This window comes from Pecten maximus, chromosome 8 (assembly GCF_902652985.1).
Source record: "Pecten maximus chromosome 8, xPecMax1.1, whole genome shotgun sequence".
Lineage (NCBI taxonomy): Eukaryota > Metazoa > Mollusca > Bivalvia > Pectinida > Pectinidae > Pecten > Pecten maximus.
Genome location: NC_047022.1, coordinates 9,327,859 through 9,350,558, shown reverse-complemented (window position 1 = coordinate 9,350,558; position 22,700 = coordinate 9,327,859). Strand labels below are relative to the sequence as shown.

Sequence of the window (22,700 nt, the reverse complement as noted above, 5' to 3'; positions counted from 1 at the left end):
TTTATAAAATTACTATTTGTCGGAGATGTAGCACTTTAATATTTTTTACATTGTTTTTCATTTGTGTTGATTAAGAAACAGTTTTTTTTTTAAATCTGAGAACGACAGTTTGAGATTCAGCGACGTTCATTTCAAAATGGATTGAAATTGTGGATATAGAAATAATAGCCAATATCAGTTAAATGAGCTCTAGCACCACCAACATAGAACACCGACATAATGACGAAACATAGACAAAATATGAGTCAATGATTCGTCTTATATATGGTCAAATCATACAAAATATACATTATATACAACCTTGCAATTATACAATAATTAAGCATATAATTATGTAATACATGTAGTAATGAAGTAGTTTAGTGGTAGGATGACAATGGACAAATATCACAGTACTATAGTATAAAGTATCGCATATCCTAATATTTCATTTTCCCGGTAGCCTGTTCAATCATGTCATGGGCTCAGCTTAAGTGCTGGTCTTATCAACTCTTGGCACGTCATTTGAGTCATCAGCACAATTGATCACGCCCCGCTCGGATTAAGCCAATTACTAATAACGACACATATAACAGCTTTGAATATTTTTGAAGCAACGCGCTTAGTAGGAAACACCATTTTAAAAGAAGATCTGAAGTTATTGTATGGTATGAACCATGTGCATAAGAACATTTCTAAAATAAATACATGTTGCATTGCTACACCATAATGTACAGGTTCAAAAAAATCTTTGACAGTTTTGAGCGCAAGAAGGTAAATTATTACGCATGTGAGGACCTTGGTATGTAAAATATCTTTTGAACAAATTGGTTTCAAAAGATGACATGTAGAATACATATACAAAAAATGTAGATGATTTGGTAGTTCTTGTTTGAATTTCGGATGACAACTTAAACCTGTTCATGTAATGAGGGACCTAGTTATTAAGGGATTTGTATATAAGAATAGAACACTTGTATTTTTTTCAAAAGTAAGGCATTTAAGTTTTTGTTAACATATCGGCTTAAGTTGTATCAAAATCACATTTTGAAATAGATGTGACAACGCGTTTTTGAAGTATTTCAATCTTGGTGATGTGATTCTTTAAGGCATACCCGCTATAGAACGGTAGTCGAAATGGGGGTTAATGAAACAATTGTAGTAAGTTAGACATGATGATTCAACCAGGAATGGTTGAATACGTCTCGTTTGGTAAGTTTTGTAAGAAAACTCTTTCGACGTTTCTGCAAATTGGTTTTCCCCAAGATAAACAATCATCCATAGTTAACCGGATATGTTTGTCTTGCTTCACATTTTCCATTTGTACATCATTTATTAAAACATAGAGGTTTTCTTTTTGCCTTTTGTAATGTTCCAGTTAACATAACTTTAATTGTTTTCTGTGTTGACACACATTTTAATTACATAGCACCAATTTTAGGTTAGTTTAGCATCATAATCTAGGCTGTAATTTATGTTTTCAATATAGTTTCAATGTGTGTGAACGGCTGTGTTTCTTGTTAATTGTTGATTTTTTTTGTGATCAAAGGTAAATCGTTCACATGCAAATATGTTTACGATTCCTAGGATGATGGGCTTAACATTTGGCTGTTTTTATTTCAATCCATCATGACATACTATCTTCAGTTTGTAAATCGTTCCTTAGAATATACGTAATGTCACTTTTGATATAGAAACCATCTGTTTTAGGTGTTCTATCCGATTTAATTATATCATAGCCACGTATTTATTATTTTTTTATTTATCTTTTTTTTTTTTTTACATATTTGCCCAAAATCTATGTCACTTTTAGATAATAAAAAAGTTGCCCAAATAACCGTTGAGCTTATGTAATGAGGCAGCGTCTGGCATCTCTCGACAGAATGTCAACATTTCCTTTAAACTCTACCGATAAATGATTTAGTGGAGATTGACAAAATGTGCTCACAAACAGTCTTTTTGGATGTTTTTTTTTTTTTTTTTTTTTTATAAATCAATGTTGGCTATAGGCATCTGTTGCTTTAGGAGATTGATGTAGTAGTTGCGATATAGCAAATTCTTTCAAATCCTCAGTTTTTGATCGGCAAGTAACAAACAGAGATGCCCTGAGTAAATCTTCAAGATTGAGGAAATGACGTCGAATCAATATATCTCCCGGGATCCCGAGAGTAACATCTGTGAAACAAATTAATCCTTCCTAGCTAAAGCATAAGGGAACGATATTATTAAAGCAAAACTTTCAAACCATCTCATGAAGACATTTGCTGTGAGGTTTATGACATTTCGTGTAATAGCCTTAGTAACCACTCAAACAATTCATAAGGAATCTTAGAAACTGATTTTAAACACACCTGGATATATTCCCCTATTGATCCGTAAAGTTTCTTGAGTCGTTAAGCAAGTTTCAGCTTTAAGCTGTGGATGCAAGGTAAAGTAGTAAAGAGCTCAATACAATAGTTTCATGTCAGCGTGAGTTGCTTGACCATTTTTGGAAGATTTTTTTTTTAAATGAGTGCTTGACGTGACTTCGTGAATTATAATTTAAGAGTATGTCCTCTTGTGATCAGTAAGTATGTATAGATATTGCCTTTTTAACAAATGTTCATTACACGGCAATACTATTTTCTGATTCTTTTTTTAAATATGAATTCGATAAAACATTTATTAACTTTCTGTTGTGTTTAGGTATTGTAATTCATGTAATCTGTATATTTTTCCTCACTGTAAGCTGTTTTCTCTCGGCATTATTTTCAATCTCTGCCTACATTACACCACATTGGTAGTAATTGCCCTGTACTGATGTTTCGTTATCAATATTGCCCATATGTTCCTGACATTCACGAGGACGTTAAACTCCGTACAATTAAAAAATGTTTCACATATTTTTCTTTCTTAACTATGATATCGATTCCCAGGGTAATCAATTAAAATTATTCCATATAACTATAGACAATTTTGATTACTCAATGTATTTACCGAATATTTTATATTTGAATTATAGAATTTTAACTGCATCGTTCGAGGAACAGTTATCTCCGAAATGTAATATGTAATTTTTATTTAAAAGCTGTCAAGATATCGGATCGAGACGTTATATTTCGATAAAGTATTTTCTTATTTCAGGGTCGACACCAAGATGCTGCATCGACTTAATAGGTAAGAAGATGCAAGATGAATATCAAAACATCGGATAAATTGTAAGGTTATTTTTTCATGGACGGTAAAAAAATATCTGGTTATATAAGTCATGAATGACATGATTTTCATTTTAACAGTGTCAAGGATCAATAGATTGAATCGCATGTTTCTGATTGTTGGTAAGTATTTCAGATATTACATTTATACAAAGTTGCTATTCAACCATATACAATTATTACTGCTGTTCCCGCATTTGCATTTTACATTTGGAATATCAGAATACGCATGTCAGGACAAGGAATCCTTAAAGGAAGTCATCACACAAAATACAGTTTCACCTGATATGTCAAAACAAGATTAATTCATTGGAATGTCTTTTTTGGTCAAATACCGCACTTCGCGATATTTTCGATGTGGTTATATTGGTTCATTTTGCCCTCCGGGTGAATGAGCTAAAATTAATCACACCAAAATTCCACGAAAAACATCGTCGGAAAAATATCCGGATTACAGCAACCATCTCTCCGTTCAATCACTACATATCCATTACTAGCTTCCGCGATCTGTGTTGATGTGTGTTGGAAGATATGTTTTTTGATAAAAAAACATGTCAATAAAGGGGTGTTTTCATATAAATGTGTCATAATATTTATTCACGTTTTCATACTGATTATTGTATTAGCTGTGTTCATGGACAAGTCTCGTCTCGATCGATCGATTAACTTATGTACAAAGCGAAGACCGTTTTTCCTGTGCTACCAGGTGAGACGATGAACAAACATAACAATTACATAGCTACAGGTAAGTGCTAACATTTAGCAGACATGATGGTTAACGCCAAAATTGAAGCACCAATATTTAGGCACCCTATTTCGAGCAAAAAAAAAAAAAAAAAAAAAAAATATTTTGGTAACGCCAAAATATCCCAAATTACGGTATCATACTATTTTGCTATTTTCAAGTTAGTTTTTAGTTGTTACCATATTATTCACAAGTCTGAAAGACATAGAAAAAATTAAGTTTACTTATCCATCAGAGCTAAATCAAAATCGGAACAAAAATTACAAACATTAACTTCATTTAAGGTAATATGTAGAGTTATCAGGCAATGTTCACATATCTAAAGCATGTGCCATATTTTTTTCAGAATTGGGCATTTTCACTGGACACTCCTACGTATGCTTACTAATTGTACTATATGTAATTGAAGAATAGCTTTTTGAAAGACCAATCCGATATCGATGGAACTTTGTTCATTTATTTTGATTTACTTTGTTTTGTTTGAAAATACAAAAATGGGATCGGACAAAACTTATAACATTTCTTCCCAAGACTGAAAGAGTAAAAATGCTATTCACATATACATTATCTATATTTAACAGATCCAAAGGTAGGGAAGAGAAGTTTATTTATCTACATTGTTGAATGAAAATGCTCTTAAAGAGTAATTATGATAAATTAGAAAAAAAAATTAGCTGTTGTATATCGGAAACAATATCAAAATCTAAATACTAACGACATAACCATCATCTAGATGTTTGAGGTTTTAGTTTCATCGGTTGAATCTAAAATGAATAATTAAATCAGAATGTCTATCGTTATTCACCTTGGTAATTTGTGTGTATACCTGCTTACTATTAACCATTATTATCAGAACACTGCTATTATTTGTGTTAGTGTTATTTAAATATTTTTCTATAAAGTGTCAGCTTATGCATTATGCGTCCATCCAGCAAATCTAGGTCATATCCGGTTAAAGAGACAACACTAAATGACAACAATGTTGGGGTCAATTAAACGTCTCTGCATGTTAACGAGTATAAAACACATCGCACGTAATTTAAACACAACGTAATGTCAATACATGGGAATATAAAGGACCCAGCATAAAAGTTCTTTTCGATATGATAATCAACCTTGCATGAGTGCAGGCGGTATGGAGTGGGGAAGTGAGGTCCCATATTTTGCTTCGAAAATTAAAGGTTGTTACATGTGTGTTATTGCAATATATATCGGGAACAGATAGCATGTTTATTCGTAAATCAACTCTGGCTACAGAACGCAGAGATTGGAATTTACGCCTTCATTAAAGGTTGTTATCATTTGCAGCTTAATATCAATCTTCAAGACCGACATATTTTTTGTGGCGCTTATGATTTTTCTGCTGTCTCTTTTAAAACTGTTCTCAAAGGCACAATTTATAAATTATAGAATGGTAAGATAAATGTAACAGGGAGAACATGGTCACACAAACCCATTCTTTTAGGATAAAAGATGAATAGTCTGCTGTTAAAGCTTTGGTTGAGGAGAAGAGGTCTTTTAATCGGGATTGCTCATATACTTAGCATTTCTGAAATAATCCGTAATACAAAAATGAGTTATCCTTTGATATATTGATATTGGAAAAAGATAAAACAGAAAAATAAATAAATAATAATAAAACGTGTAATGTGTCTCAGAATTCCTACGATTTCTCATTTACTCTGTCAGTTTTACTGATATATTATATGAAACGTTTTCTTATCTGATTTCAGGTCAGCTTTGTTCATGTTAGTATACACACTATAGACATAAGATGTTAGCTTACTTACACAACGATGTATATTGTGGAAAACGCTGCAATCCTACTTTTATTGTTGCAGTAACAGTACAGTAACTACTAATAACAGGCTATCTGACTACTTCGCTGGTTTATGTTTTGTTCGAAATATGTACGGCATGTATCGGCATGAATAAAATCCATATACGGTATACATGTAAGCTATGGTGAGGCGTTCATCGTTCCTTCGTACGTTTATCAGTCAGGTGATAACTTCTTCTTTTCAATACATGTTTGTGAACAAAACAGATTTCAGGATCATGAAATTGGTCAGTACCATGCTCGGAATGTGTGTACCTCCACTTATAAAAGGGTATATAACAATAACTTTGTGCGTACGTGAGTACATCTGTCTGTCGTATATAATGTTGTAGTGTACCCCTATTGAACCCTTTGAAACATCTAGTTCTTATTTTATTTCATATCAGAGTCTACATGTAATTACGTAATGGTGGTCGTAGGTTTACATTATATGCTATCATGCAATCAGTTTTTGTTCCTGAAATGAAATGCGTCTATCATCATCCCTTTCTAAACCCTTTCACTCTTTCTCTTTCCTTGTATAATTGACACATAGAAATCAGTACTGTTTGATAGCTATTCTTTGAACACATAGAAATGGGTTCACATAGTGTTATGAACTTATTTCTGATTCCTTTTCTGTTTATATTGAATGTATGCACTATTGCAATTTGAAACAATAAAATGAAATTTAAACTAAAACAAAATAACGTACTGACCATGCAGACGTCACCAGTGTGATCAAGACCCAGAGCCCAAACAATACGAATTATTTCGTCTTTCCCCAAGCTGTTAGAGATAAGATGAAGCCTTATAATAAACTACCTGTACATGCATAAGATGTAATTTTATATTTCCAGAAATTAGTAGGTAACAAAGAATTCCACTAGACGAAAAATATGCACCTTGTTCTTTGAGTATGTCGCAGATAAGTATCATTATTTGATTAATAAAAAATTCGAAAGAAAGTGTAAAATCCAAATAATAACCTTTCACCTCCAAATGAAACTGATCTTAAGGGCGTTAAACAATTGTAATTATAAACGAGATCTGAATGGTTTATGATTTTTTCTTAAACAACTTTTCTCTTTCACTTAGATTAAAGCGACATCACGGAAAACCAATTTTTATTTTGTATTTTTTCATATTATTTGGTATATATATTAAAAATATCTTTATGAACAATAACCATTCGAATTTGATGATATATGTCTATAAAGAACATCAATTTTTATTTATAAAAAGCTTATCACCATTCGTTGATCAACAGTCTGAATATGCAAATTTTGTGACATATACGATAAAACGTATGCGCACAACAAACTAAAACACCTGAAGACAAAAATGGCTTCCAATGTAAAGCGACTGCGATTGAAAACGATAACAGTTTCCGCAAGAGATTAATGGGAAAATGGGTCAAACACAATCCTAGAATTAAACTATCGTTAACCTTGTTCACTATCGTGTGTTTGTGTTGCCCCGATTTCACGTGATGAATTAAAAATAATTTCCGTGCTAAATTTAGAGGGGGATTCCCAACTAAACCGTGTGGTCAAGCTGGACATAGGGATCGACTGTGAACATTGGAACAGAACAGAAACATAGCTGGGAAGAAACAAAACACGTACATTCAATGAAAATAACAACGTTTTTACCGTGATGTCCCTTTAAGTATTTGTAAAATATAATTCGATGAATAATATTTCATCGTACTTACATTAGTTATTCATATATATGTACAGTAAAACATGGATAAGTGAAAGTCGATGGAACCATGTACGACTTATCCAGTGGTTCGACTTAACACAGTTTTATGTACATACATGTAATGATATAATGACCATAATTCATCGTTTGTTTACCACATACATGTCCGATGACATGGTGGCATAAAGGAATACCTGAAACCATTTTATTCAATGATATTTTTAGTTATTAAACATTTTATATGGTGTAACAAAGGCAGGGTTTTGTAACAGATTGATTGACTAAATTAAGATTTTTTTATAGTTAAAGGGTCATTCCTTCATTCGGACATCAAACAACAAGAACAATCTATACCCGAACGATGATATATGAGTGTATGTACCTACATGTAATGAAAATAACCCCAAAAATATACAGGAAAAAAGCGTATCGTATGCAAATTACGTATGTCTTTGCGGTCATTGGTGATACTTTCGGAAGTCGAATAAGCATTCCTCAGGACTTAACACTAGAAGAACTTTGGTTTATCTTTAGAGTAAATTTGCCGTATCAATGTAAAAAGTATAACTTTTACAACTTTAAAATATTTTCCAGTAAGTTTGATTGTGACGACCTAAACTTTATTCAAACGAAGAAATGCCTCTTAAGTAGATATTGTAGTTATTAAGTTTAAGGATCAATTACACTGAATTTTGTGCTAGGAACCGGTATGTTCACGATCAGTAATAGGGAAAATGGTATCGTTTGGTAGCATTGATTCTACAGGTATGCTATCTCAGATTGTTTAGCTCTTAGGTAATAAAAAAATATTCCTGCAAGTAGAGTATTGACACTAAAGATAAGTAATGGACATATGAAGGGAAAGAATATTGACTTATACAATAGCTTACCTAGCAGATGGTCTTCAAACATATTAGAACTATGACATTAGGATCTCGAGTAAACATCACGAAAGCTAGACAAAACTAGTCATTTAAAATCCACCCGGATATAAGGTTTGACAAATCGGGTATTACCACGAATAGGCCTTTTAGAAAGAGGGCATAAATAGAGAGAACGTTCGGGGTAGAGTAGAGAGCTCGACTAGACAAGCCCTCACTACACGTGACAGTGTCTCTGGAGACAAGCCCTCACTACACGTTATAGTGTCTCTGGAGACAAGCCTATTACACGTGATAGTGTCTCTGGAGACAAGCCCTCAGTACACGTGACAGTGTCTCTTGAGACAATCCCTCAGTACACGTGACAGTGTCTCTGGAGACAAGCCCTCACTACACGTGACAGTGCCTCTGGAGACAAACCCTCAGTACACGTGGCAGTGTCTCTGGAGACAAGCCCCCAGTACACGTGACAGTGTCTCTGGAGACAAGCCCTCAGTACACGTGACAGTGTCTCTGGAGACAAGCCCTCAGTACACGTGACAGTGTCTCTGGAGACAAGCCCTCAGTAGACGTGATAGTGTCTCTGGAGACAAGCCCTCAGTACACGTGACAGTGTCTCTGGAGACAAGCCCTCAGTACACGTGACAGTGTCTCTGGAGACAAGCCCTCACTACACGTGATAGTGTCTCTGGAGACAGGCCCTCAGTACACGTGACAGTATCACTGGAGACAAGCCCTCAGTACACGTGACAGTGTCTCTGGAGACAAGCCCTCAGTACACGTGACAGTGTCTCTGGAGACAAGCCCTCACTACACGTGATAGTGTCTCTGGAGACAAGCCCTCAGTACACGTGACAGTGTCTCTGGAGACATGCCCTCAGTACACGTGACAGTATCACTGGAGACAAGCCCTCAGTACACGTGATAGTGTCTCTGGAGACAAGCCCTCAGTACACGTGACAGTGTCTCTGGAGACAGGCCCTCAGTACACGTGACAGTATCACTGGAGACAAGCCCTCATTACACGTGACTGTGTCTCTGCATTGCAGATACCATAGATCAGTATGTTTGTAACAAGAATGGTGGTACATATATTAATACTGTGGAAAATCAATGTCTGCTATCAACTTGTATTATGTAAGTGTGCACGCCTTGTTGAATTGAAATGGACATCATTCAGAAAAAAACCAACAAACAAACTAAAGTCGTTTCATTGGCTCTGGCCGTGCCATACACAAGAATACCTGCGTGATTATTTTGTATAAAGCATAACATTTCCTTGATCATGAATGATTAATTCAAATATTCCATTGGACACAGAATGCAGCAAATCAAGAACGCCATTATCAATTTTGCTGATAACAAAACCTACCTGATGTGTAATACGAGATTAACATCATATCAGCGATCATTTTATTCAATAGAAAACAATGTTTACGGGGAATTATCTCATTTGGGAGTTCTCATCAGTCGGAAATACGGATCAACTGTATAACGGTCCAACCCAACACAGGCAATACACGGATACATTAAAATTAACACATAAAACTGTAATGAATCATTTTCCAAAATGAAAAAGAGATACAATTGTCAAAATAAAAGCCTCCTAAAAAAAATAAATAAAAAAACAAAAACAATTTCTGAGTCAGGGAATCAGATTCCTTTAAATTTTTTATTTGCAAATCAATAACAAATAAAATCTGATAAGCGGTTTAACACATACAAGCTTGATAAGCTTGAATGAAAATGGTACAATAAAGTTTTTTTGGCAACCTAAAAAGAGGAAAGTAGCAATGATAATTTCTATGCATACATGAATACATATGCTGTTTGCATTCAATGTTGACCATAAAACGGATTTTAATTTCTAACATAAAAATGGTAATTACGAGGGATGGTTGATATGTTGTGAGCCACGTATTGAATGAAGTACTCGGGGATGTTCTTTTTAAGTCCTACTATTCTCTGGCTATATAGGGTCGTGTAACAAAGGACTGGTCTCATTTGGTAAGTTTATATCTACGAGGTAGCACTAAAAAGTAAACAGGACAAGCGGCTTTTGCAAAATGAACAAAATCGATGAAAGAGCATTGATCCAATATTTGCACAAAACAAGTTTAACACCTAAGAATATCCATAATGATAAATATGAGTTCAACAGTTTACCCCATATACCAAACAACAATCGAAGAAATAGAAGCACCCTGGCTGTCTCCCGCTAAAGAAATGCTTTGCTTCATTTGTAAGGCAGTTACGGGAAAACATTAAACTTCAGCTTCGCGGAAAGCTTTCTAAAGGTGTGTATGTATAATAGTAGTTTTGGAAACGATAAAGTGAGTTGATATTAGGTACAATACTCTGATGATAATGACTTTCTTTACAACGTCATCCCAGTGGCAGACTTATCTACTGTGACTTCGTGTGCTTAACTGTATTGAGTGAGACGTTATCTGATCCGGGTAAAACAAAGCCATTGGACACGGATCTTATAGCAATACCATTGTTGCAAAACTTCTTCAATGGGTGATAATGCTTACTTAGCGTATTCTTATGGATTATATGACATATACCGTTCTATGAAGGAACATGACAAACTACAAGTTGCTTTAATGTGTTTTTTTTAAAGATAAATCAACCCTTAAACAATCTTTTTGTAATTTATTTGGAAGAGAAGGATGATTGCATATCTTCAATCGGTCAAAATGATTTTTTTGTTAATTTTAACCTTTGACCTTCACTTGAACTAAATCAACCCTAACCTGTCTGTTGCCTAATTCACGGGACATGTACAAGCTACATAGAAGGTCAAAACCCATATATAACAGTCATGTGAGAAACTGCATTGAACTTCAACAGTGAGTAGGAAACTAACCTTACCAGTTTCCCCTATACCTCCATTATATTTGCAAATTTGGGCATCCCACAAATGACACTAATATATATATACATAAATGTGTATGTATTTTTCCAATTTTATTTTCTTAAATTGTGAATATGTGTTGTTTAAAACATGTTAAACAAAAACAAAAATGTGGCATTCTTATTTTTTCCCAATATATTGACCTTATTACATACTTTCATGTTTTATAGCTTAAACCTTATGCTTTATTTAACTATTGTGTTATAGATTATAATGAATTACAATATTGATTAGAAAACAAAATACAACGAATTTAGTTTCATTACCCCTATCAATATGATTCAATATTTCATTGTAAGGGTCATTTCATAAATGAGTAAAAAAAAATATTTTCCCCACACTAGATTTTTTTAGATTTTTTTTATGTTGTACAGAACATTTCAAAGGTGACAAAAATGCAAAGATACTTTATGTTGCTATTTGTTTGTGGTTTGGCGATTTTTTGCCAGAATGACTAGACTATAAGGCACGCACAGGTACAGTATCAGTGATTTGGGCCTCTTGGTTTTGAAATTACTTCTAAAAGATTTTAACCTTTTTCACCAATGTGACATTGAAATCAAGCCGTGATCATTAATTCAAACAAACTTGCAGAACTGTATGGCGGTATGCTATAGCCTGTTAAACAACATTAGAGTATTCCTATCCATGTAAATATCCAGACCATTGCCTTTAAATCGTCAGGTAATACAGAAGGCCTTAAAAGGATGTACGCTAACATGTGTTCTATGTCTTCTTATGTGTTGCCAATACCGACCAAAGACTTAATTAAAAGGTTGTCATTTTGAAAATTCCATGGTCACTATATGAAGAGCATTATGCTTTCACTACACAATATCTGACGCCATATATATAGATAGTATCATGAGTGCATAATATGTACTGTGTGTGCATGTGGTATTACTCCAGCAATGGATAAAATTTGACATGAGAATCACGCTCAAACTGTAATACATCATTAATAAAATAAGGCCAGCCATCAATTACATATTGATTATCTATTATGATTAAACCGCAGGCAAAACTACGATTTGATATAGTAAAAAAGGACAAAAACATGTCTGACAATGCGACTGATGTTGCCGCAAACGACAACCAATGATAACGACAGATTAATCCTTGTGTTCACCATGCTCCGCTGGCACAACAACCAATATACAACTGTTTAGATAAAGAAATCAAAGGGACACTTCTCATTATGTAGACTCCAATTGTAAATTAAGTAATTTGTTCTGATCTGTCATTTGAAGTAGGTCCCCAAATGTAGCACCGAAAGAAACGCCTTGTAACAAGGAACATGCATGTCAAATTACATTGGTTTTAGTGAACTATGACATAACATATACTATTGTGACATCAACTTCTTCATTTACGACTGCATCATTTGTATGGAACGGGACCGTTACAATAAACACTTATTATGTATAAAACTAAAGTTATATCTGTGTTCATCATCTGTGAGGATTATTGTATGAAGAAATATCCCAGACAAGGTTACCTGGTTTAGAAGAAGTTGGGGTTTGGTTTAACAGCATGTCATAGATCATTTCTGCCTCGTATTTAAATCAGACACATGAACGAAGTTTACTGAATATGAATTTACTAGGTGACCTGTTTTGGTGCCTCGCTATTAGGCCCCAAAGCTAGAAAAGTCAGTACCTTGCCAGATATGGATTATGACCCGAATGTTGGGCATGGCTACTGTTGAAATGTAAGTACATGTAGTTAATTGTTCCTGGACGTGTTTGGGGTTTTCGTTTGAGACAAAAGCAGACATGTCGTTAAATTAGGTCAGTCTGACTTTCATTTTCAGTTTTTTACGCATTCTTAACAGAAACGTAAAATATGCTTTTAATCCAACATTTAAATTTGTATCAGCTCGAACCGTTTAATTTGAATTTTACACTTTATGAACTTTGATGCCTGATTTTTTTACTATCAGCCAAGAAAAAAAAGTTGTTTTGAACAGCATATCATATGCAGTGGACTTTAAAGTATTATCTGGAATACAGTATGCTTATCACTGAAGGGCAGCAGGGTAGCCCAAGTTGGCAACCCGTTTTTGTTCAGATACGTCAAGGTGTCCACAGGGACACAATGTCATAGTCCGTTTAAATGTTTAACAGTTATTTGAAACTATCAGTAGAGTAACAATTTGCTTTAGAATCATGAATGATTTATTTTGTATGTTCAGTACAGGGATTGTTCTTAAAATAAAACAAAAATTAAACAACATAAATCAATCATAATGTCGCCGCTAACTGCGACGCATACATTTCATAGACGCCTCGTCGCTCCAACAAGGTGATTAAAAATACATGGGAAAGTTTAGCAGTCGTTATTGGTTGATATGACAATATACGTAGCAGACGGTTTCCAATATACCGTGGAATATCACACAGCACATTTATTGCGCTATCCTTAACGACCAGGCGTGGCATCAACTGTAATTTTAGTCGTGAACAGAGTTGTTATACCGTTGGTCAGAATCAAGTGACAATGATGGTTAAAGGTCTATCCGACATGAAAAGGACTTTATGGTGGACAGTTTACGCAGGATTGTGTTGCTATTACACAGGTAAAAACTTTATTTGAAAACTATTTCTTATATTTATTTTATAATAACTTTTTTATTTGCTGTCCCAGACCAAATAATTTATCTTGATATCTTTGGAAATAATTTTTACCATAAAATCAACTAGGACATGTAAGTACTATAAAAGGGAAGCAGGTGTTTTAAAAATTCGATAAAGGTTTTATCTAAACCACTTCTTTACTAATACTACGTATGCTCTTTTCTGTAACCTATATCAACACCTATTCATTGTTGTCACTTTAACGCTACCACTTCCAAATCTTTATTATGACGTTAAGATTATTGTGACGTCGGCGATAACGAAATCTAGTAGTTGAAAAGGCTGTTCCGTGTTTGATGATAATTATTCGTTCATTCATCGTTCGAGCGAAATTATTGAATATGGTCTTTGAAAAACATTGTCAAATGCGCGCAACATTTATTTGCCTTTATCGAGTTGGTATTTGTCTGGCCATAACTTCCAACTGAAAGGAATTCAATGCTTAATTAAAATACTAGATACGTGTCCCTTAAATGCGATAAAATGAGGTATAATGGCACAGACAGGGAAATGATCAATGGTATTAACGTGTTGGTTGTGTCTCAAAGGCATATGTCTTATTCATGACCACACGTTTGGGAAAAAAATCACTTATATCAAAAAATCATAACGATATGGTAGCCAATATTTCTTGATTTGTAATGAAGGCATTAACACTTTGACTTCAAACACGACGTCGTACTTATATTGAACTAGCAGGTAGCATATGTCGCTTCAAATACGTTAAATTGTTCCTCTCGGTGCTGTATGGTTCCCACAATCATTGAGGATTATCAGTATACTAGTATATAATACTTTCGTATGTGGCCGCAAATGTTAAGCTTTCGATGACGGAATATTGGCATATTCGGTTTTACAAGTCAAACTTCGGAAAGAAAAAGACAAGCTATTGATCTCTGTGTGGTGTAGGCAAGTGTATCAAGAGTTGTGAAGTCCTCAAATGTCTTGTCCTCGCGGGATATATTCTATTTATCCGCAATTTAACAAACGAGAAATCGCTTTTCTGTTTAGGCATACAACAGGCATATTTCTCAACATTGTAAATAAAAATGTATACAAAATATCCGAGCTGTCCCAGTTAAACACAAACTTAACAATGTTTACCTATAAAACTCTTTTTCAAACTTTCAGAAAATCAGAATTCAGAAAATTGATTGTGAAATTCAAAATGAATATCAAATTGCCATATCGTCATTGTATTAAGTAATGAGTAATTAAAAGCAAACCATAATGATTTTCATCCGCGCGCGGGTAAAATGTAGAACAACGGTACTTGTGAAAACATGAAACATTACTTACCAATATTTTATACACCATATACTAATGCAGTACCATGATTCATAACACAGTTAGGGTATTTTCCGTACTGACCATCCGTGCAAGAGTTCGTCAAAAGTTGCTTCCCTTTGATTCTTTTTCTCATTTTCTCATATTGTGATATTCCTGAATAACATTTTTATGTTATCTCTCCAAAATTATATATACTCTTGCCTTTGTTTTTAAGTCTGTTTGTCTCTTCGAACAAACCAGTATGAAACTTATACCATGGCAATATAATGTTGATACAAGTTTCTTGTTATTATATTTTCACACATGTTCCTGGAGGTGGAAGCTGAACCAAGGGCTCCCTCCATGGAAATGTATATCAACATTATTTAAATATAAAGGTCAGCATTTGTCCTGTTCTACGTTTTAAAATTAGTAAAGGGTTTTTATTTTCCTAGAAGGACGAAATATCTTTATTGTCTCTGAAGCATTTGCTCATTATCCTACTTATATAATTACACGGCATCTCATATTCGATTCACATCTTAGCGCACTCTCTGTCCTATTTACATGAGTAACAAAGAATCATTATATTATATTTCGTATTTTTCTCAGTCCACGGCTACTTCTTCAGTCGCGTCATTTCTAACGTCGCATTGAACAAGCCAACTACCCAATCATCGACCTTAAATGCTTCCTCTCTTGCTGTGGACGGATTTGTCGACCCTCCAACCTGTATGTCAACCTCAGGGACTGGCTATCAGTGGTGGCAGGTTGATCTTGGAGCAGTCTACACGATTACGAACGTTTCGATTCAGGGCAATATTGGTAAACGTAAGAATCACGATAGTGGTTTTATTGTATATGATATAGGTATTGGTGATCTTTAAGATGTTCCATATCACATTTGAAACGAGCGCGATATTCAGTTTAAAAAATATTATTATTTTTGCAAATATTCGTAAAACATCAATTTATTAGAAAGATTTAAAAATCTACGGTCCTCATTCGATTTCTAGATATCAATACCCAAATAAAGAGAAAATATTTACTCTAGGTTTCATGCGCGCGTGTTCATACAACAGTTTATACAATGATTGTGTTTTACCACTATTAATAGGGTACTCATTGAATAACGTGTAAGTTGTAGAGGCGACCTTTTTCTTAGCATATCGAAAATCAAAATCCCAAAAGTGCAGATTTAGGTAGATTTTTGAGTCGTACATATCGTGATAGATTTTCATAAAATTGAAGTCTGTTAATTTCAACGAAAAATGTTTCGCATCGGTCGGTTATTTACTTTCAATAGATATGTGTGTTATTTACACATAATTTCCATTGTTTTAGACGACGGATTGAGAAATTTTACTGTAGAACTGTCCAAAACGAACACGTCTGACGTGAGAGGCTATCTACTTAATGCCATTTTGTGCTACAACTTTACCCAGTTACAAGTTCCCGAGGATCACATCATCACTTTGCCATGTCCACGTGACACGATCGGCCGCTTTCTAAGGATCTCCAAAATGGTAGAAATCCTTGACGACACTTTGACCTTCTGTGAGGTTGTTGTTGAAGGTACTTTCCATGTATCCCTATACTAATAAACTACCGTACTAAATATCAACCTGGTGTTTAAGGATCGACCTTATAGCAAAATAGTTTACGAGTCTATTATATGGTATGCAACAGACAATATTAAAAAATATGTATTATGATTCACATCTAGTTTATAGTCTTGACTGATGTAGACGAAAGCAATAGATATTCCTTAAATAAAGTCATATTTTGTTGTTTTGTGGATACGATAGAAGGATATTTTGGAGAACCATTATCTGCAATGTCAAGAAAAAATCCCTCAAAATCACCAAAAGATTTAGTAATAAAATGTTGGTTCCCAAATATTAAACTTTTAATCTGTCACTGCTCTAGCTCGGTCAATGAGATTGATAGTCTTTGACAGTGAACAGTTGTTTACAGAACTTTGCTCACAATAACAGTGTAACTATTAGAGATAGCTGTTTATCTGGTTAACAATTCAATCTTATTTTAGTTGTAATGGTAATCGCTTAAAGAACCAACATTAAAGCAAGATTATCACGACAAATCGACTGAGGGACGGTATGACATCGAAACTATGATTTGCTCACATAAGGTGTTGTGCTTGCAATTATAGAATGATGGGGAGCATATTCATGATAATAAAAAATGATAATAAACCGTCTTTAAGTTTATACAAAACACAAATATTGGAATATTGGTCTTACTCGTGTCTTAGAAATAGAAATACTCAGTAGACACCAAAAAAATCACTGCATGAATGTATCTAATGATAACATTAATATAACTGGCAACACAATTACATGTACAATACTTTTGTTTATCAAAGTTGGATATGTTTCAGTCTTTGCATATCATTGATTGGATATTTACTTTTTTATCTAGTGTCCAGGGATGAATGCAATCTGGCCGACATAGCATTAAATAAGCCGGCGACCCAGTCATCTGTCGGATGGGGAGGGGTCGCAGGACGGGCCGTGGACGGGAATCTAAATCCAGACTACCACGCAGCTATGTCCTGTATGCACACAAGCCTGACGGACGATAAACCGTGGTGGCAAGTTGACTTAGGAGGTGTTTACAGTATCAACCATGTCTCGCTTCAGAATATATTACGTAGTGGTAAGAAAGAGAATTGACACATGCTTTGATAAAATAAACAAAGATCAGTGCAGTGTGGCAGTTAAGTACTAGCATTTCTGCTGTCAACTTACTTAAATATAATGATGTACAGATGTATGTTGTGATAGCTACTTAATGGCAATGTTATAGATATAATAAACATATCTTATGATATATGAAATATTATCCATATTCAGAAAGGACATCAGTGTAAATGTAAATTAACGTTTAGATAACATATACTATACTGATATCCCTAGAGTCCATATACCTTATGAATAATGTTCTGAAAGACATACTATTACCGTGTTATGTTCAAGGATGAAAATGAGTTGAAATAAAAGGAAACAGAAATGAAATAAAGGATAACTGATAAATGTATTACATTTTAATAGATTACAGGCTGAAAGATTATCAGAGACGAACGCCATTGGGCCAGATGGTCATCTTAAAAACAGCAAGTTGTGCTACAATTACACTGAAGCCCGCGTACCTTTTGCTGAATTAAGGACTCTGGCTTGCCCAACTGACACTGTCGGCCGCTACCTCAGGATCACAAAGTCATCTTATCCTTTACAACTATGCGAAGTCATCGTAGAAGGTTAGTAGAGAAAACACAGAAACAATTTAAATGGTTCATCGCTGGTATTTTTTTTATATATACACTAGCAATGTACATGTATGCTAATTTCAGTTATATTCAATGATAAATGGTTTTTGTTTTTGCTTGGTTTCCCTTCTTCTGACCTTTCTTTGTCAGTTGACATTCAACGATATCGTGTGAAAGTCGTATGTACAATAATCATGCATGTTAATGACTTCCCCTCATTGCGTTTTCGGGAACACTGTATGTTATAAAATGATCAATGAACAGTGATTGCTCATAGGTTTAGTGTTTCTGAACACAATAATATATGCATATATATATCGAAATCCCAAAGTTGACTTTAGAAAACTCCTAGTCAATGAATCCATTAACTATAATTATATGTAATATTTATTTTACAATTACAGGTAAACCGGTTTCCTGTCTCGACACTACCTGTCAAAAGATACCAACGATAAGACAACGTGACGATCAATCTGTGACAGAAATCGTCCAGGAGTTGAAAAAACTGATGTCCGGAACTGGAAGCAAGTGTAACTTCAGGAGGAAATGGATCGGTGGAGGATGGTATTGGTCTGTGTGGTTCCCGACTGACTGATCGGACAACCGACAAACATGACACATCATAAGTCTGTGACAGCGACAAGGATAACACTGTGTCATTCACAAGGATTACACTGGTGACTGCGACAAGGATTACACTGGTGACGGCGACAAGGATTATAGTATCACAGCAACAAGGATTACACTATGACATTCACAAGGATTACACTATGACATTCACAAGGATAACACTGGTGACGGCGACAAGGATATCACTTATGACGGCGACAATGATTATAGTGTTACAGCGACAAGGATTACACTGTGACTTTCACAAGGATTACACTATGACATTCACAAGGATTACACTGGTGACGGCGACAAGGATCGAGGATTACACCGTGGCAGCGACCGTGATTGTCATGTTACAATGATAAAGACTACATTACGATAAAGACAGGGATTACACTGTGAGTTGAGTTGCATTATGACAATCACAATAATTACACTTTGACAAGGATTACCGACATGAATAGCACTGTGATAGAAACAAAGATTACACTGCGACAGAAACAAAGGTAACGCTGAGACAGTGTTACAGTGCCAACACCTACAATGCTACAGCAACGAGAATAACACTGAGACAATGACAATGATTTCAATATTACAGTGGCAAGGATTACACTGTGACAGTAACAATGATTTCAATATTACAGTGGCAAGGATTACACTGTGACAGAGACAAGGATTTCAAAAATATTACAGTGGCAGGAATTACACTGTGACAGTGGCAATGATTTCAATATGACAGTGGTAAGGGTCACACTGTGACAGTGACAAGGCTTTCAATATTACAGTGGCATGGATTACACTGTGACAGTGATAAGGATTTCAATGTTACAGTGGCAATGATTACACTGTGACAGTGACAATGATTTCAATATTACAGTGGCAATGATTACACTGACAGTGACAAAGCTTTCAATAATACAGTGGCATGGATTACACTGTGACAGTGATAAGGATTTCAATGTTACAGTGGCAATGATTACACTGTGACAGTGACAATGATTTCAATATTACAGTGGCAATGATTACACTGTGACAGTGACACGGATTTCAATATTACAGTGATAATGAATACACTGTGGCAGTGATAAGGATTTCAATATTACAGTGGCAATGGTTACAATTTTAAAGTGTCAATGGTTAAAATGTGACAGCGACAAGGATTACACTAAGATTATCATTATATTTCCTTTCAAATTTCATTTTGCTGTTTCTTTTGTTCCATATATGATGTAGTTGAACTATATGTGTATATAACATTTATGTAAAATATCAAATAACAAATGAAGAGTTCTTACATTAAAAATGTATATTCAGTATGAATTCCCCTGTTGTGGAATAAGGAATCTGAAATAGCTGGTGGTAATTTCTGTAGAAAAAAATGAGATGTGAGACATGTCATTGTTGTATGTCATTCAAAATAGATGTGTAAAGAAATTTAGTAACTATGCTAATAATGTTGTAAACATTTCAGGTACTTCTTAAATAAACAATTATAATATTGTCTATCAAATCGCAACACCTGTATCGATTTTTACGAATTTATACTGAAAATACTGTTGGAAAGGAGACAACTGCGAGATGCTGACGTAACCTTAATACAAATGACATCCATTTAACTACAAAAATATAATTCGCCTAACAACCAAGAGCAAAGCAAAAAAAATTCCCGTATTTCGTAATTTTCTCAAGTGTTTTGGCTAACACAATTTTTGTTTACAGCTCGATAGCTTTTATCCGCGAGATTTGGCCTAATTTAGCGATCACGTGATTCGTCTGTTCACGTGATCACTCAGCCAAATTGACACCTATTCTACACGGGTTCACACGAAGATTTGGCTAGCGTGATGTGAACTTGTCGCTAGAATATCTACCAACATGAATTAAGGGCATGTTACTTACAAACTTTAAATCTGTTTGTTGACCTATTCAAATTATTTAGGACGAAACTCTTCGCTATTAATGATTTAGGGACTGGCAAAGCAACAAAAGCCTACGTGTTTCAAATCTATGAATCAGTACGTGATAGCATGATGAAATCCAATCGTTTATTTCATAAAACTACCAAACTTGGCACACCTGTTAGTCAAGGTGGTCATTTATGTTGTTCATACTGACAATACGTTCCCCGACGTAGACAATATACAGAATTTGGTGTATGTGATAATAAATACTGCAGTGGCTACTCAAACTTGGAATTTGCAAATCCAAACTGTCTTATTTATATATTCAGTTATTTAACCTTTCATATATTTTTAATGTGATATTCACAAAGCTGTGAAACGTTTGTATTACATAAATAATACAAATAATTGTAGATTAACAAAATATATACCAATGTTTTTTACCTTGTGTAACTGTTTTTGTTACAACTCTTTGTTTATTTCATGTAATACATTAGGTATAATTAATAAATCACATAGTATCAAATCCATATAATATAATAATTATCTCCAATTAATTGCAATATTCCTCATAACTTTCATTATTTAATTAATTTAATATTGGTTAAAAAATTGATGTTCATATCGCAAACAAATCTCCCTTATTTTAAGTACAAATCCCCTATACTAATCATGAATCTCCTTTATCGGTCTCCAAAACATGTGGAATGAAAAATAAAAAGTGCAAATATTTCGTCAATTATTGAACACAAGACAAAAACACAAATTTATAACATGAATTTTTTTATTTAGTTTGGCGTATATTGGTCACGGCTGTGTACAAAATAATTGGCTGCCGACAACAAATGTATATTACCAGCCCAAACAATATTAAAATATTGACAATGTCCACAACTTCAGATATTAAACTTGACTACACAAAGTTCATCAAGTGCACTAAAAGCTTGACCCTGGGAACAGTGGCCAAGTTGGTGATAAGCTAACGAAAATTATAACTATAGGTCTATAGTTGAAGTTGTGCGAAGCGCGAACGCCAAGAAGTTCAAGAACACTTGAAAGCCGTGCCGTAACTCTACGATCCATAACTTTATGCTCCAACTTGCTCATCGAAAACTGGCTAAACTGTAATCTTTAGACTATCAATTCTGCAAAGACAAAAAATGAAAACCAAGAGCAAAAACAACGTAATATGATATAATACAAATTCTCGGGCGGATGGGATGGGAATAAAATTGTGTCAACTATTATCACAATACACTTATATTTTTCAATATTATTCTCTCTATCTCAATTTCTCATCCTTACCATATGTCTCCAAAATTTGGAAGGAAGCATCCGTTAAACGGCGCCCCCTATGTTAAAATATTTCTCGAACTTCCAAGCATCCAGATGTTCTCAGCACTCAGCTTCATTGTACAAAGGGAAGTAACTTCCACTCAAAAATTCTACCTTTGGCAAACAAACACTTTACACACTTGAACTGGCGAACAAATACACCAGAAATTTGGGCGAACAAATACGCCAATGGAACAAATCCACAATTATGGTATCTGCAAACACATTGCAGAGAAAAACAGTCTTTTATTTCAATAACTCAATCTATTTTTAAGCAATAGATTTAATAATTTAATTGGTTATGACAAGTGTCGGGAATTACTAATAAAATCATGATCGATCATCACTTTTACACAAGTGACTGATGATCGAGTCTGAAGAAATATTAACTAGTAAAATCATGATGTCTACAC

The 22,700-nt window shown here is 34.4% G+C and overlaps 1 protein-coding gene across 1 annotated transcript; it reads left to right on the top strand.

The window, feature by feature from the left end:
- Positions 1-3,887: 3,887 nt before the first annotated feature.
- On the top strand, positions 3,888-17,846 carry LOC117332103 (fucolectin-like). The gene is made up of 4 exons (XM_033890987.1): positions 3,888-3,918; positions 15,763-15,981; positions 16,495-16,725; positions 17,593-17,846. Exons 1-4 carry the CDS (start codon positions 3,888-3,890, stop codon positions 17,844-17,846), a joined length of 735 nt encoding a protein of 244 aa, XP_033746878.1.
- Positions 17,847-22,700: the final 4,854 nt, after the last annotated feature.